Source organism: Hipposideros armiger, unplaced genomic scaffold, assembly GCF_001890085.2.
Source record: "Hipposideros armiger isolate ML-2016 unplaced genomic scaffold, ASM189008v1 scaffold_148, whole genome shotgun sequence".
Classification (NCBI taxonomy): Eukaryota; Metazoa; Chordata; class Mammalia; order Chiroptera; family Hipposideridae; genus Hipposideros; species Hipposideros armiger.
The window spans coordinates 1,223,976-1,236,172 of record NW_017731498.1 but is presented as its reverse complement, the minus strand read 5'-3'; the positions used below and the strand labels follow the sequence as shown (position 1 = coordinate 1,236,172).

Below are 12,197 nucleotides of genomic sequence, written 5' to 3'. Positions count from 1 at the left end.
GATGCCCTGGAATTTGTCTGATGTTTTTCTCAAGTTTAGACTGAGGTTTATAGGTTTTGGGGAGGTGATTTCCCTAAGAAGAATTAGATACCTGCGGATTACAAACACATTTAGACTTCATCAAACTGTTGCAATGGATGTAACTCATACATCATTTTTAATACTGTGCCTATCCTGTAAGATTAAAGACTATGATAAAAAATTTTTTTTAAAAAGGTTGGCTTTTAAAAAAATAACTAAGAAGAGGTAGATAACATAAAGACAGCAAATAGTAGTCATTTTAATTTACTTTCCCAAGTATGTTTTCTATGAATTAAAATTACTAGGGGGCCGGCTGAGTGGCTCAGTTTGTTAAGAGCTCGCTTGGGAGCACCAGCTCTGAGCAGCAGGGCCGCAGTTTGGATCCCACATTAAGGGCCAGTGACGCTGAGCCCTCTACAGCTAAGATGATGAACAACAGCTGGACCTGGAGCTAGGCGGCTGGGAGTTGCCAGCCACAGCTAAGCTGCAGCCCCTGCTGCAGTGGGTTGCCATGGGCTACATAAGTGGCTGGCAGCCAGCAGTGGCTGGCAGCCGAGGAGAGCTGCTGTGAGTCACAGTGAGCGGCTGACCAGCGACCGATTGCCTCACCCGGGAAGAGCACAATGATCACACCAACATGGGCCAGTGAAGTGACGTCCTCCACAACTAGACTGAAAAACAAAACAGCAATTTGTCTACCTGTCTGTTTGTTCCCCATCCTCCATTCCCCAACGCTGTTCCCCTCCCCCAATTCCCCAATAAAATCTTTAAAATAAATAAATAAACACATAAATAAATAAAACTACTAAGACAGAAAGTCAGACAAAAAAGCATAAATAACATACAGTTAATTTAATTCTATGTATCTTCAGAGGTAAAATTTGGGATTTATGTAAATAAATGTAACTCAAGTATGTCTGTTTTCAAAATACACTGTCATGTTTTTGTCTACCAAATAAGCAATAAATAAATATTGTGCAGGATTATTTTGCCTGTAAATCAAAAGTAGTCTATCTTAAATTCTTAGAAAATTTATAGACAATCATTCTCAAGAATTCTCTTATGAGCAGTGGTTCTCAGACTTTAGCAGGTATTAGAACCCTCTGAAGGGCTTGTTCAAATGCAGATTCCTGGGCGCTATCCCCAGCAGTTTCTGATTCAGTAGGTGGGGAGGGGGGACCTGAGAATGTGCATTTCTAACAAGTTCCCAGGTGATGCTGACACTGCTGGTCTGAGGACCACAATATGAAAATTACTGCTTTAGAGTCAACAAGGAAGCTATATTTATTAAGTGCCTATGATGGTTAAGGTGTTTTATATATATTACCTCATGTAACTAGTTATAGAATCTTATCAAACAAGTGTGATTGTCCCTTTTATAAATGGGGAACCTGGGCTCAGAGAGACCGGAAGAACTCGCCTGAGGGGATAATGGGATTAGGAGGGGATAATTAGATTAGAATTCAGATCTGATTCTAATGCCCATCTTTTCCTAGTACAACATACTGCGCCATCATTGATGATAACACAGTGAAATGTATGTCCCCTTGGCATACTCATTCAGAAAGGAGACTGTACCAAAGATGTGTGCAGTGATTAGTTCAGGTTAGTAGGGTGTAAACTAAAGGACGGGGATTCTTACTGAAAACTAGACAAAGGCTCAGGGTCATGGAGAGAATTCACTTATCTCTGAACTCATGAAATAATCCAGGGTGACATAAATTTACTGCATAATAAACAGAACAGGAAGAACATGTACTTAATACAGTAGTGAATCTTCCTTAATTACCATTACTTTATTATTCCTTACAGGAAAACACAGACAAATAAAAGTGCTTAAAAGAATAATCTCATTTACATTTAAGTTTAAAGCATCATACTATTCTAAATGTCTGCCAGTGTACACTACATCACCAATCAACCACTACTTACTCTGGTACTGAAGTTATACAGGTTAATGGTCTTCAACAAAATACTCTAACAATTACTAAAACATTTATCTCCTTTCAGAAAGTAAATCAAAAGCAATGATATACAAACAAAATCAGCAATTTAAATTTTAAGAAAAGTGTACATTTTACAGTAAATTGCTAAAAATGAAGTTGCTAATAATATAAATTTCTGTCACTTTGTTATATTCTATATAAAAAAGGACACTGAGACACAAAATTATTGGACTGCAGACTTAAAATAGTTAATGCGATTTAAACTTCAGAATGACAAAACCCCACCCAACTCCATATCTCTACCAAAACAAATATTTTATGTAAGAAAGATTCCCTTTTAAATATCTATATACATATATCCACTTAATACTGATAATCAAACCCATAGTTATATTTATTTAAATAAGAATTAAATAAACCAACTCCCCAAAATGCTGATTTTGTATCACAAAACATTGAGTATTTTAAAACACAATTTCCAGGTAGTATATCGAATACATTGCTTAAACAACAATAACAAGCATATTTTTAAGAATATATTTTCATCTATAGGTCAGTTAAAGCTTTATTAAATGGTAAACACTTTTAACAGTGCAGAGATACAAGTTTCAAAAACAAATGCATTCAGAAGATCTGCTGTTCAAATAATATTTTTTCAAAACCAGGTGGAGGAGTATGATAAAATTCACTGAACTGGCAATCCAAAATTGCGCTGTCATCAACTAGAGATAGAAAAATAAAGAAACTAAATTAAAAGCAAACACCTTAATTTGTATGAATACATAATTATAAAATAAATTTTCCATAATACCATAATATCAATAGGCAAGAAGAATAAACACATCCACTGTCCAGGTTACAAAATATGATCCTGTGGGGTAAAAACAGCCACACGAAAACCAAAATCTATCAAAAACACTGAAAGGATATACATCAAAATATTACTAATAATTATCTCTAAGTGGTATGACTGGATAGTTTTAATTTTTTCTTTATTTGCCAACCTGTATTTTCTAAATTTTATGCAATTAAGATGTATTAACTTTTTTAAAAGTTTCACTTTGAAATAAATTATAGATTCACAGGAAGTGGCAAAAATAATACTGAGTCCCCAGTGGTAACACTTTACATAACTACAATACAGTGTCAGATCCAGAAAAGCGACAGTGATGCAATACTGTTAACTGGACTCCAGCTCTCCCTTAGCATCTCCATGTTTTTAACAGCATTCATCCAGGAGAAATGAATGCACATATCCATACAAGGACTTGTAAATGAATGTTTGTAACAGCTTTATTTTTAATGGCCCCAAACTAGAAATAACCTACAAATCTATTATCAGATTAAGGGAAACACAAATTGTGATATATCCACACAATGAACTATGCTCCGTGGCAATAAAAATGACTGAATTACAACATGGATGCCTCTTAAAATAATTATGCTGAGTGAAAGAATATTATATTATACACACACACACACACACACACACACACACCACATATACATACAAACTGTATGATTCTGTCTACAGAGTACTCTAAAAATATAAGATAATCTGTAGTGACAGAAGGCAAATCAGTGGTTGCCTGGTTGGGGCTATGGTAGGAGAGGTGAGCAGTAAGGACTATACGGGAGCAGGAGGAAACTTTTAGGGGTGATAAATATGTTTGTGATCTTGACTGTGGTAATGACATGGGTGTTCACTTTTAGCCATTTGTTAAACTGCACATATATATTTAATGAACATTACTAAATATTTTATAATTCATAAGCGCATAAAAAAAGTTAAGTACTGGATTTTATATTCTTTGAAGTCACTAGTGATTTTAACGGGTGGTTTCAGTGAAGTGTTGGTAAAGGCAACCAAATCGGGTTGCAGAGCAAATGAAAGACTGTAAAGACAGTGGTGTAGGCTATTCTATAAGCAATGCAGCCATATAGAGAGGAGTAAACCGAGGGCTAATGAAGGGCGCAAGTTTAAGGGAGGGTTTTTTCAGATGAATGACTCGGAATGTTTATAGGCATTGAAGAGAGAGGCTGATGACATGAGATAAAGATGACATAACCAACAAAGAGAAGTCCCAGATTTGGGGAGTTTGAAATCTAGACTACAGACTGAGCTTTTTAACATGAAGGGTACCACTTCCTCTGAGGCGGGATGGAAAAAAGGCAAGATTGGAGCTGATCCAGAAAAGCTTCAGGAGGGCAAGGGAGGGAAGGTAGAATTCACTCCTGGGCAAGGGAGGGAAGGTAGAATTCACTCCTGGGCAAGGGAGGGAAGGTTGAATTCACTCCTGAGAGCCTGTTTCTTTATAAAGTAGAGGGCAAGGTCATCTGCAGAGAATGAACAGTGAGTTTAAGAAGCAAGCTGAAGGTCTGGAATGTTTAGAGATGTAAAGGAATTTGCCAAAAAATATTGAGCTTAGATTACACTGGAAGTCGTAACTTTGCAACGACAATTTTCTTCAGTGTTACACAGTTTTTTCTCTCCATAGATTGACTGTAAGAACAGGCAACGAATGGCTGGATTGATCTAGGATTAGGGATGGGATGGAGGACAAAAGGTAAGGAACTTAAATTTTATTTTTATCTATAATAGTGTTGGACTATTAAAACATTTGGTTTAACTGGATTGATTTATCAACTTCAATATATAAAATACACTTTACTTATATATAATTTACTATCTATAACTTCATTATGTTAAAAATAATGTTGAATCAAATAAACAATTTAAAGTAACAATTTTATTTGCTACTCATTTGTATAACTCAGTCATTCTACCTATATTTATTTCATTTCTCAGGCTAAAGCATTTTGAATATTAAGCTACATTTCCTAATTTAAGTAAATAAAAGAATTTCTTTTAGGCTTGTCCAATATGGAAAGAAAACTAACCTAAATCAGGTTAAAAAATACACTTTTACTTGCAAAGACACAGAAGGTAAAATCATTGAAAAGTGATATTTAGGAGAAAGAAAACTAATAAAAACCTTAATTAAAAAGCACAGGTTTTCGCTAGTACCACATTAATAAATATTTCTATTTGTTATTGTTTACTTTTCTGACATCCCAGTCTGTCCTCACTAACATTGCTAATTTTCTAGCGAACTACTACAAAAAGTTAATAATTCATTTTTATTATGGCTTAAATCTAAGAACTTAAATAAAGTAGTTTAATGCAAAAATATCTACTAACGTCATAGGCAAAAAAATCATATACCCATTAATTTAAAGTTGATAACAAAAAACAAAGCAGAATAGAGTAATAAAGGCACTCTGGCTAAGTTTTTGGGGTTTTTTTAAAAGAAAGATACCTTATTTTTTAGGGATACACTTAAAATATTTATGAATACATGATATAATATTTGACATTTGCCTCAAAATAATTCAAGGAGGGGAGGAGAAGAACAGGAGTGTTGGGGGTAGATGAAACCTGATTGACTACAAGTTGGTAAGTGTTGGAAGACAGGTGATGGGTATATTAGGGTTCATTATATTATTCTCTTTACTTCTAAATATGTTTGAAATTTTCTATAATAAAAATTAATTAAGTTTAGGGTTATCTTATTTACCCCAATTCTTGGAGGACACACTTGTACAGAAACTATATAGTACTTATACACCTTCTGTTGGGAATAGAAACCTTCCTTCGTCCTGCAAATTAGGACTATGATATCCTACTGAGTATATTTCCTATAAAAAGGTCCTTATTAACAACGTGTCCAGACTTCTGAATGATAGTTATAAACTTAAGAGAAATGCCAAGCAAAAGTTAACATATATCTAATCATACTTAGAAATACTTTAGCTTACCATAAACAACTGGATACACTGTCCCTCGTATACCTGACGCTGGACAATGCATATTTTTTCCATTCAAATATACGTTTAATTCTACATGGTCGTATGTAATGCCCTAGGAACAAAAGAAAATATTGAAAATGGTAAAAATATAAATGTCTAATAAACACCTGAACAGTCAGTCAGAAAGCACTGATTGTGGAGCACAGAAACACAAAAAACTAAACAAAGGGTCACAATAGCTTTCATTATGGGTTTACAATTTGGTACAATTCTGTTTGAACTGAGCTAAAAAAATTGGTGATTATGTGTGTTGGGGGGAGGTAAAATCCCAAGAGTCCACATTAGAGGTAAAACAAATGCCATCAGTTTAAATTCTAGTATTATATCTAGAGAATCTGGAGTTTATATTTTGAATATTTAATAGATGATATAACCACTGCATACTGAGAACACAGAGATCTTTTAAACTCATACAGAAACACTACTCCTATATGTAGAATTTTATCTCAAGGGAGGCAAACAGTGAAGTTTTCACCATTAGGCCTTACTACCTGTCACTGTTTCCAAGTTATGAAGAAGTATCTTTATACGACTTATTTCCAAAAAGAAATCATACATTTCTGTATTTCTTTACCTTGGTTTCAAATATGACAAGTGTATTACTAAGGCAAAGGTGGTGTTTACAACCAAATATACAGGTGATCCTAGGACAACAGGGATTGAACTGCACAGGTCACTTATATGCAGATTTTTTTTTTTTCCAATAAATGCCTGCACTGCTTTCGATCCATGGTTCAACTTTCGATGCAGAGGTTCAACTGTATGCATTGATTTATGTCATTTTATACAGGGTACTTGAGTTCCCATGGATTTTGGTATCCATGGGCAGTCCTGGAACCAATCCCCTGCAGATACCGAGGGACAACTACGTTTTGGGGGAGTCACAAATTATATGCGAATTTTTTACTGCAAGGGTCAGTGTCCCTAACCCCTGTGATATTCAAGGATCAACTATAATTTATAATTAGTATCAAATTGAAAAAAAAAGCTCAAAAGGTTTTTAAAAGCAATTTAGAATGAAAAATATTACTTTGTACATTATTAATGGTAGGAAAATCACAATAAATAACAATTATTATTAAGATGCTGGAAAACACTTAGCCTGTATTACATATCAAGCACTATTCTAGGCACTTCATATTTACTCATTTATTCCTCATAGCAAGATAGGTATTATTATTGTCTCCATTTTACAGATGAGGTAGCTAAAGCACAAGAGGTTAAATAATTTGCCTAAGGCTGCGCAGCTAGGAAGTGGCAGAGCTCAGATTTAAACCTACGCAGTATGGTTTTGGAATACTTACTCTTAATTGGCATGTAATTTTAAAGTTAAACTTTTAAAAGTCTCTTTAAAACTTTAAATAATAGCTGCCAACTGATGACAAAAAAGACAGCTTTCCTTGGAAGAATTAAAAATAAACAGCAGAGATTTTTCAATAGAGAAATCCTCACTGACCAAGAAGCAACCACTTCAAGGATTTCGAACTGGATCAAGTTAAAAGCTTTCACAAGGCAGAAAAAGATCTCACAGATGATCTAATCTTAACTCCCTCACTTTCCAGTTAAGACATCAAAGGCTCACATAAGTCAATATGTTAAGTGCTATTAAATATTCTCTTCAAATCTTAGCAAAGTCAGGGTTAAACAATGATTTATTAAAAGTTAAGGAATATTGAGAAAGGTAAACAGATTGCCTTTGTTTCATTTCAGTTTAGGTATTTAAATATAATAACAAAGCTAACTGATGGCTAGGATTAGCTTCTTTAATGAAGAGGTATGTTCTCATTTAAAAAAAACAAAAACATACTTCCATAAAAAACCAAGTGTGCTACTCTCTTTCTAAGACTACAGGAAATCTAGCCGTTCAGAGCAGTGGGTTGTAATCCAGGCAGCCTCCACCACCTGGTGGCAGCATAACCTACAAGCAAGTTCTAAACCCAAGCCTCCAGTTTTGCAGCAAAACCCCAATGCCAGAGAAAGAAGTGAGGAAGGATGAGAACAACCCCACCCCCCTCACCCTCCCCACCCCCGTCCCCATCAGCAGCATTTAGTTCAAGTATATTCTAATTTAATCTGTCCTTTTACATGGTCTAGAAATTAGGTTTGATTCTGATATAATCACGCATTTATCAATAATTGTTTGCAGGTTTAGAGAACAGACTGAAATGAGACTGCCTGTGTTATAACCCTGGGATCACCCCATACAAGAAGTTACTTCACTTTTCCTAATCTGTAAAATGGTGATAATAATACTAGCTGCTATTTCATAGGGTCATTATGAGGATGAAACAGTTTAACCTTTGACAGGCACTTCAAATGTATGCTATTATTATTGCATAGAATATTTATCAAACCTCTCTGAAATTAAACTGAAAAGTGCAATTTTAGAATGTAACTTGCACTTTTCAAAACTGTTTACAAAAGGAAAAAATACGCATAAGCTGCTTCAGGTATGCCTTCCTAGTGCTGCCATGGGCCCTGTTGGTGCTGTATGATTACTATATGAATACAATCATTTGGTTGGATGCTGAAAGCTTATTTTTTTTATTTATCCTCAGAGAATGGCATATGACTGAAATTCTACACATATGAGAATGTTTTTCCTGTCTTATAATCCATTCTACTTTTCCTAGGCCACCGTCAGCAATTTGGGGAAATTTGTTCTCAAGTGTTTGAACTAGTTAAAGTTAATATGGTAATGTTTTACTTTTTTTGATTATGCATATATGTCATCTTTTCTAGTTCTCCTTTTATCAAATGGGCATGAAAACTCAAAGTCTAATTTAATAATGCTGACAGACTAAAAATGACATTCTTAAATCTGTCAATTTGTGGTATCAGTCATCTCAATGAATGAAGGAGGAAGGCAAGAATAATGCACGGTAGAAGTTCGGTACATAAACAAAGGAAAACATTTGTTACTGATTATCCTTTCTTATGTTTGAATTTCATCTTTTAGTATAAACAGGTTGACAGCATCAACTTGACTTCAAGATTCTCTTTCAAGAAATAACCATTTGAATAACGGTGTTCTGTATTACAGACATCTGGCAATGATCTACAAACACAGAACCAACTATTCAAAAAGAAGAACAGGGAAAAGCAGATTTTAAAAATAGTTTATGCCCTTCGTCTCTTTTTTTCTTAAGTCAATTTAGGGGAAAAAAAACTTTCAACAGTTTACCTACTTAAAAACTAAATGTTCTTCGTATTTTTTTGTTTGTTTGTTTGTTTTTGTAGAGGGCAGTGTCACTGGCCCTCATATGTGGGATCCGAACCGGGGCCCTCTGGCGTCCCAAGCCAGCTCTTAACCAGCGCGCCATTCGGCCGGCCCTCTTCATATTTTTTAAATTGCAGAAAAGAGATCAGACCATAATTAAAACTTAATTCCTACATCTTTCTTCATTCTCTCCAAAATACTGTGTATTTCTTTAATTCAATAATCTGAATTTACCTTGTGTCATCTTATTATCAGGAACTTTCCCTCATTATTTACAGATTCCTTTCACTTGGTACCAGAGCCAGGAACCTATGGTTCTGTGTATAAGGGTACCTTTGCTAAGGAAGGCCCAAGAACTCTTTTCTCAGTCAATAGCTAATAGCCTGAACTCAGTGTATAAGGTTCTTGGATAACACCATATGAGATGTATCAGGGGAAGTGTCTGGAAAAGACAGAAAGGGATCTTTGGATTACATTTTCAATAGGGTGGCTTTGATAAATAAAGCCCTAGGATTTCGAGTCCATTTCTTTCAGTTTAATAAGATTAATGAAGACTAACACTCCTGATAAAGTGCTATTAAAATTCCTTAACAGAAGTTCATAATAAATTAGTAAATGCCAAAATTTTTCTCTAAGAGATCTCCAGCTGGAAAAATACCTACTATTTCCTAATATAAGGGTCAGCACACTTTAAAAATTGTGGGCCAAGATTTCTCTGACGTGAGAGAAGCAGGAAATATTGATCAGCAGCCAACCTGTCCTTAATTTTCCTAAACGGAAATAAGGGCTCATACTGACATCCCTGGCCAGTGGCAGCTCTAGAAAGGAGAAGGCAGTTAGGTAAAGTGGCAGTGTCTACACCAAGTGCTCTCTTTGGAAAATGTAACACCTTAGTTACAATATAGTCCCGGGAATATGAAATACAGTATGGATGATATAATCAGTAATGTTATAAAGATTATGCAGGGTGCCAGATGGGCACTGGACTTATTAGGGGGATCACTTCATAGACTGTGGATGCCTGACCACTGTACCATACACCTGAAGTTGAAGTAGAATAATAATGAATGTCAACTATAATTATATACATGTATATATAGTCACCGGATGTGGAGTACAGCACAGGGAATAGAGTCAATGGAATTGTAACAGCTATATATGATGTCAGAGGGGTAGTAGATTGGGGACAGGGGGTTATCACTTTGTGAGGGGTGTAAATGTCTATTATTTTGTTTTGTACACCTGAAAGTATTTAAAAGAAAATGTACCACCTTATTAGATCTAATCCCAGTGCTTTGGAATTCAAACCACAGACGCCCTGGCAAAACTACATATACTAAAAGCAGTTCAAGTTTAATAATTTACAGTGGAAGACAACTCCATGAGAAAGCTTACCACCACGTCTCCCTCCTGTGGAAGGCTGTTTGCTGGCAGCCTATTTTTCTCCTCGTTGTTGTGGTACAGAGCTCCATCGTTCCTCATCACCATACTGTGCACATCTCGGCCAAGGGGAATCTGGTTCAAGTTAACTTTCTGAGTTGCAACGCCAACACCCCAGATTCCTAAAAATATAATGATATTCTTAAAAATATAATGAATTATTTTGTTAATCTTTTTTAAAACAAATCTTTAAAAAGTAGTTTGTGAATTATACTACGTTCTCTACAGACATAGCACAGCCTAGGAGATCAGAGAGTGGGCCCTGGGTTGCACTGCCTAGATTTAAAGACCTACGTCACCTTGGGTAAGTTACTTAACCTCTCTCTGCTTCCTCATCCATGTACTGTGGACTCTAACAGTACTTACCTCACAATGGTATTATAAGATATAGCGAGATAATTCAAGTATAGGACTTGGAATGGGGTAAATACTCAAAAAAAATGGGTAAGTAAAGCACAGAGTAAACATTTAAAAATACTAGCTATTTTCATTGTTCTTCTTCTCCAAGAAAGATTTTTTAAAAGGTACACATTGAATTTAAACGGCCTTGGGTTCTATTTTGAGCAATGCCTTTGAGAAGTGAGAAATTACTGTGTTTAGTTTTATATCTAAAACATGTGACAAATAACATATGGCTCGGTCAATATAATGGAAAGGAGAAAATTATCAGTAAAGTGTAAAATCATCTTCTTATCCAAACTTAAGTCAGTGAATTTAAAACCTTTTGGCCTAAGCTGACGTTTAAAGCAAGCAGCTCTTTTCTTAACCAGCCAAACAGAATATCTAGATTTCTGGATTTTGTTTCAAACCGTTTCCTTCCCAGTTTTTAGCAAAATCTGTTAGGACAAATTCTGTAAATGGAAGAAGATTTGAAGACCATGTTGTCAATGAATTTTTCTAGATTGAGTGAGACTATCACAAAGCTGCATGTCGGAAACTTCACTGTCTTGTCCTCCTAAATTATTTGACTACATAATTTACCCTCCAAAGTGGGGCAATTTTAAGAGTGACAAGAGGTGATATAACTAATTTCACAGGACAACAGTTCTAAACAGTTATGGAGTCTCCTTACTCCTAAAGAACTGTATATGCTGTGATCCATTTTGGTACAACTGCCTCAAGCTTTCATTGAGAGGTCAACGCTACAAACTCCAATAGCACCTTGATCCTAGGGATATCACTGAGGATATCATACTTAACAGAAAGGCCACATAAAAATTTGTGTTAGATTTAAGGCTCAAGAAAATATTTGCTTCTCTTGAGAAAAGGTATGTTGTACTTCAGAAGATTACAGTAACCAGGCACTATGCAGCCAGTGACTTAATTCATAAAAGAATGGAATGGAGGGGCGGCCAGTTAGCAGGCTCATAATACCAAGGTTGCCAGTTCGATTCCCACATGGGCTAAGGAGCTGCGCCCTCCACAACTAGACTGAAGACAACTACTTGACTGGGAGCTGATGGATCATGGAAAAACACACTGGTGTTTTGTTTTGTTTTATAAAGATTTTTATTGGGGAATTGGGGGGATGGGAACAGTGCTGGGGAATTGGGGGAAGGGGAACAGACAAGTTGCTGTCATTTTTGTTCTCCAGCTTCTGGATGGCCGCTCACTGCGGCTGCTGGCCACTCACGCTGGCTGCTGGCTACACAAGGTAGCCCACGGCAACCCACTGCCACAGGGGCTGCAACCCACGCCGT

At 35.8% G+C, this 12,197-nt stretch overlaps 1 protein-coding gene across 2 annotated transcripts in view; it reads right to left on the bottom strand.

Moving 5' to 3' along the window:
• Positions 1–852: 852 nt before the first annotated feature.
• SPRYD7 (SPRY domain containing 7) overlaps positions 853–12,197 on the bottom strand; it is a 17,532-nt gene continuing 6,187 nt past the window's right edge. The window contains exons 4-6 of one of the 2 annotated variants that reach the window (XM_019650821.1): positions 10,453–10,619; positions 5,787–5,889; positions 853–2,689 (exon numbers count right to left, since the gene is read on the bottom strand). In XM_019650821.1, the coding sequence (XP_019506366.1) occupies positions 2,592–2,689; positions 5,787–5,889; positions 10,453–10,619 (368 nt within the window). In that variant the 3' untranslated portion in view covers positions 853–2,591. The remainder of the gene's footprint in view (positions 2,690–5,786; positions 5,890–10,452; positions 10,620–12,197) is intronic. The other variant, XM_019650820.1, reaches the window with a different exon arrangement.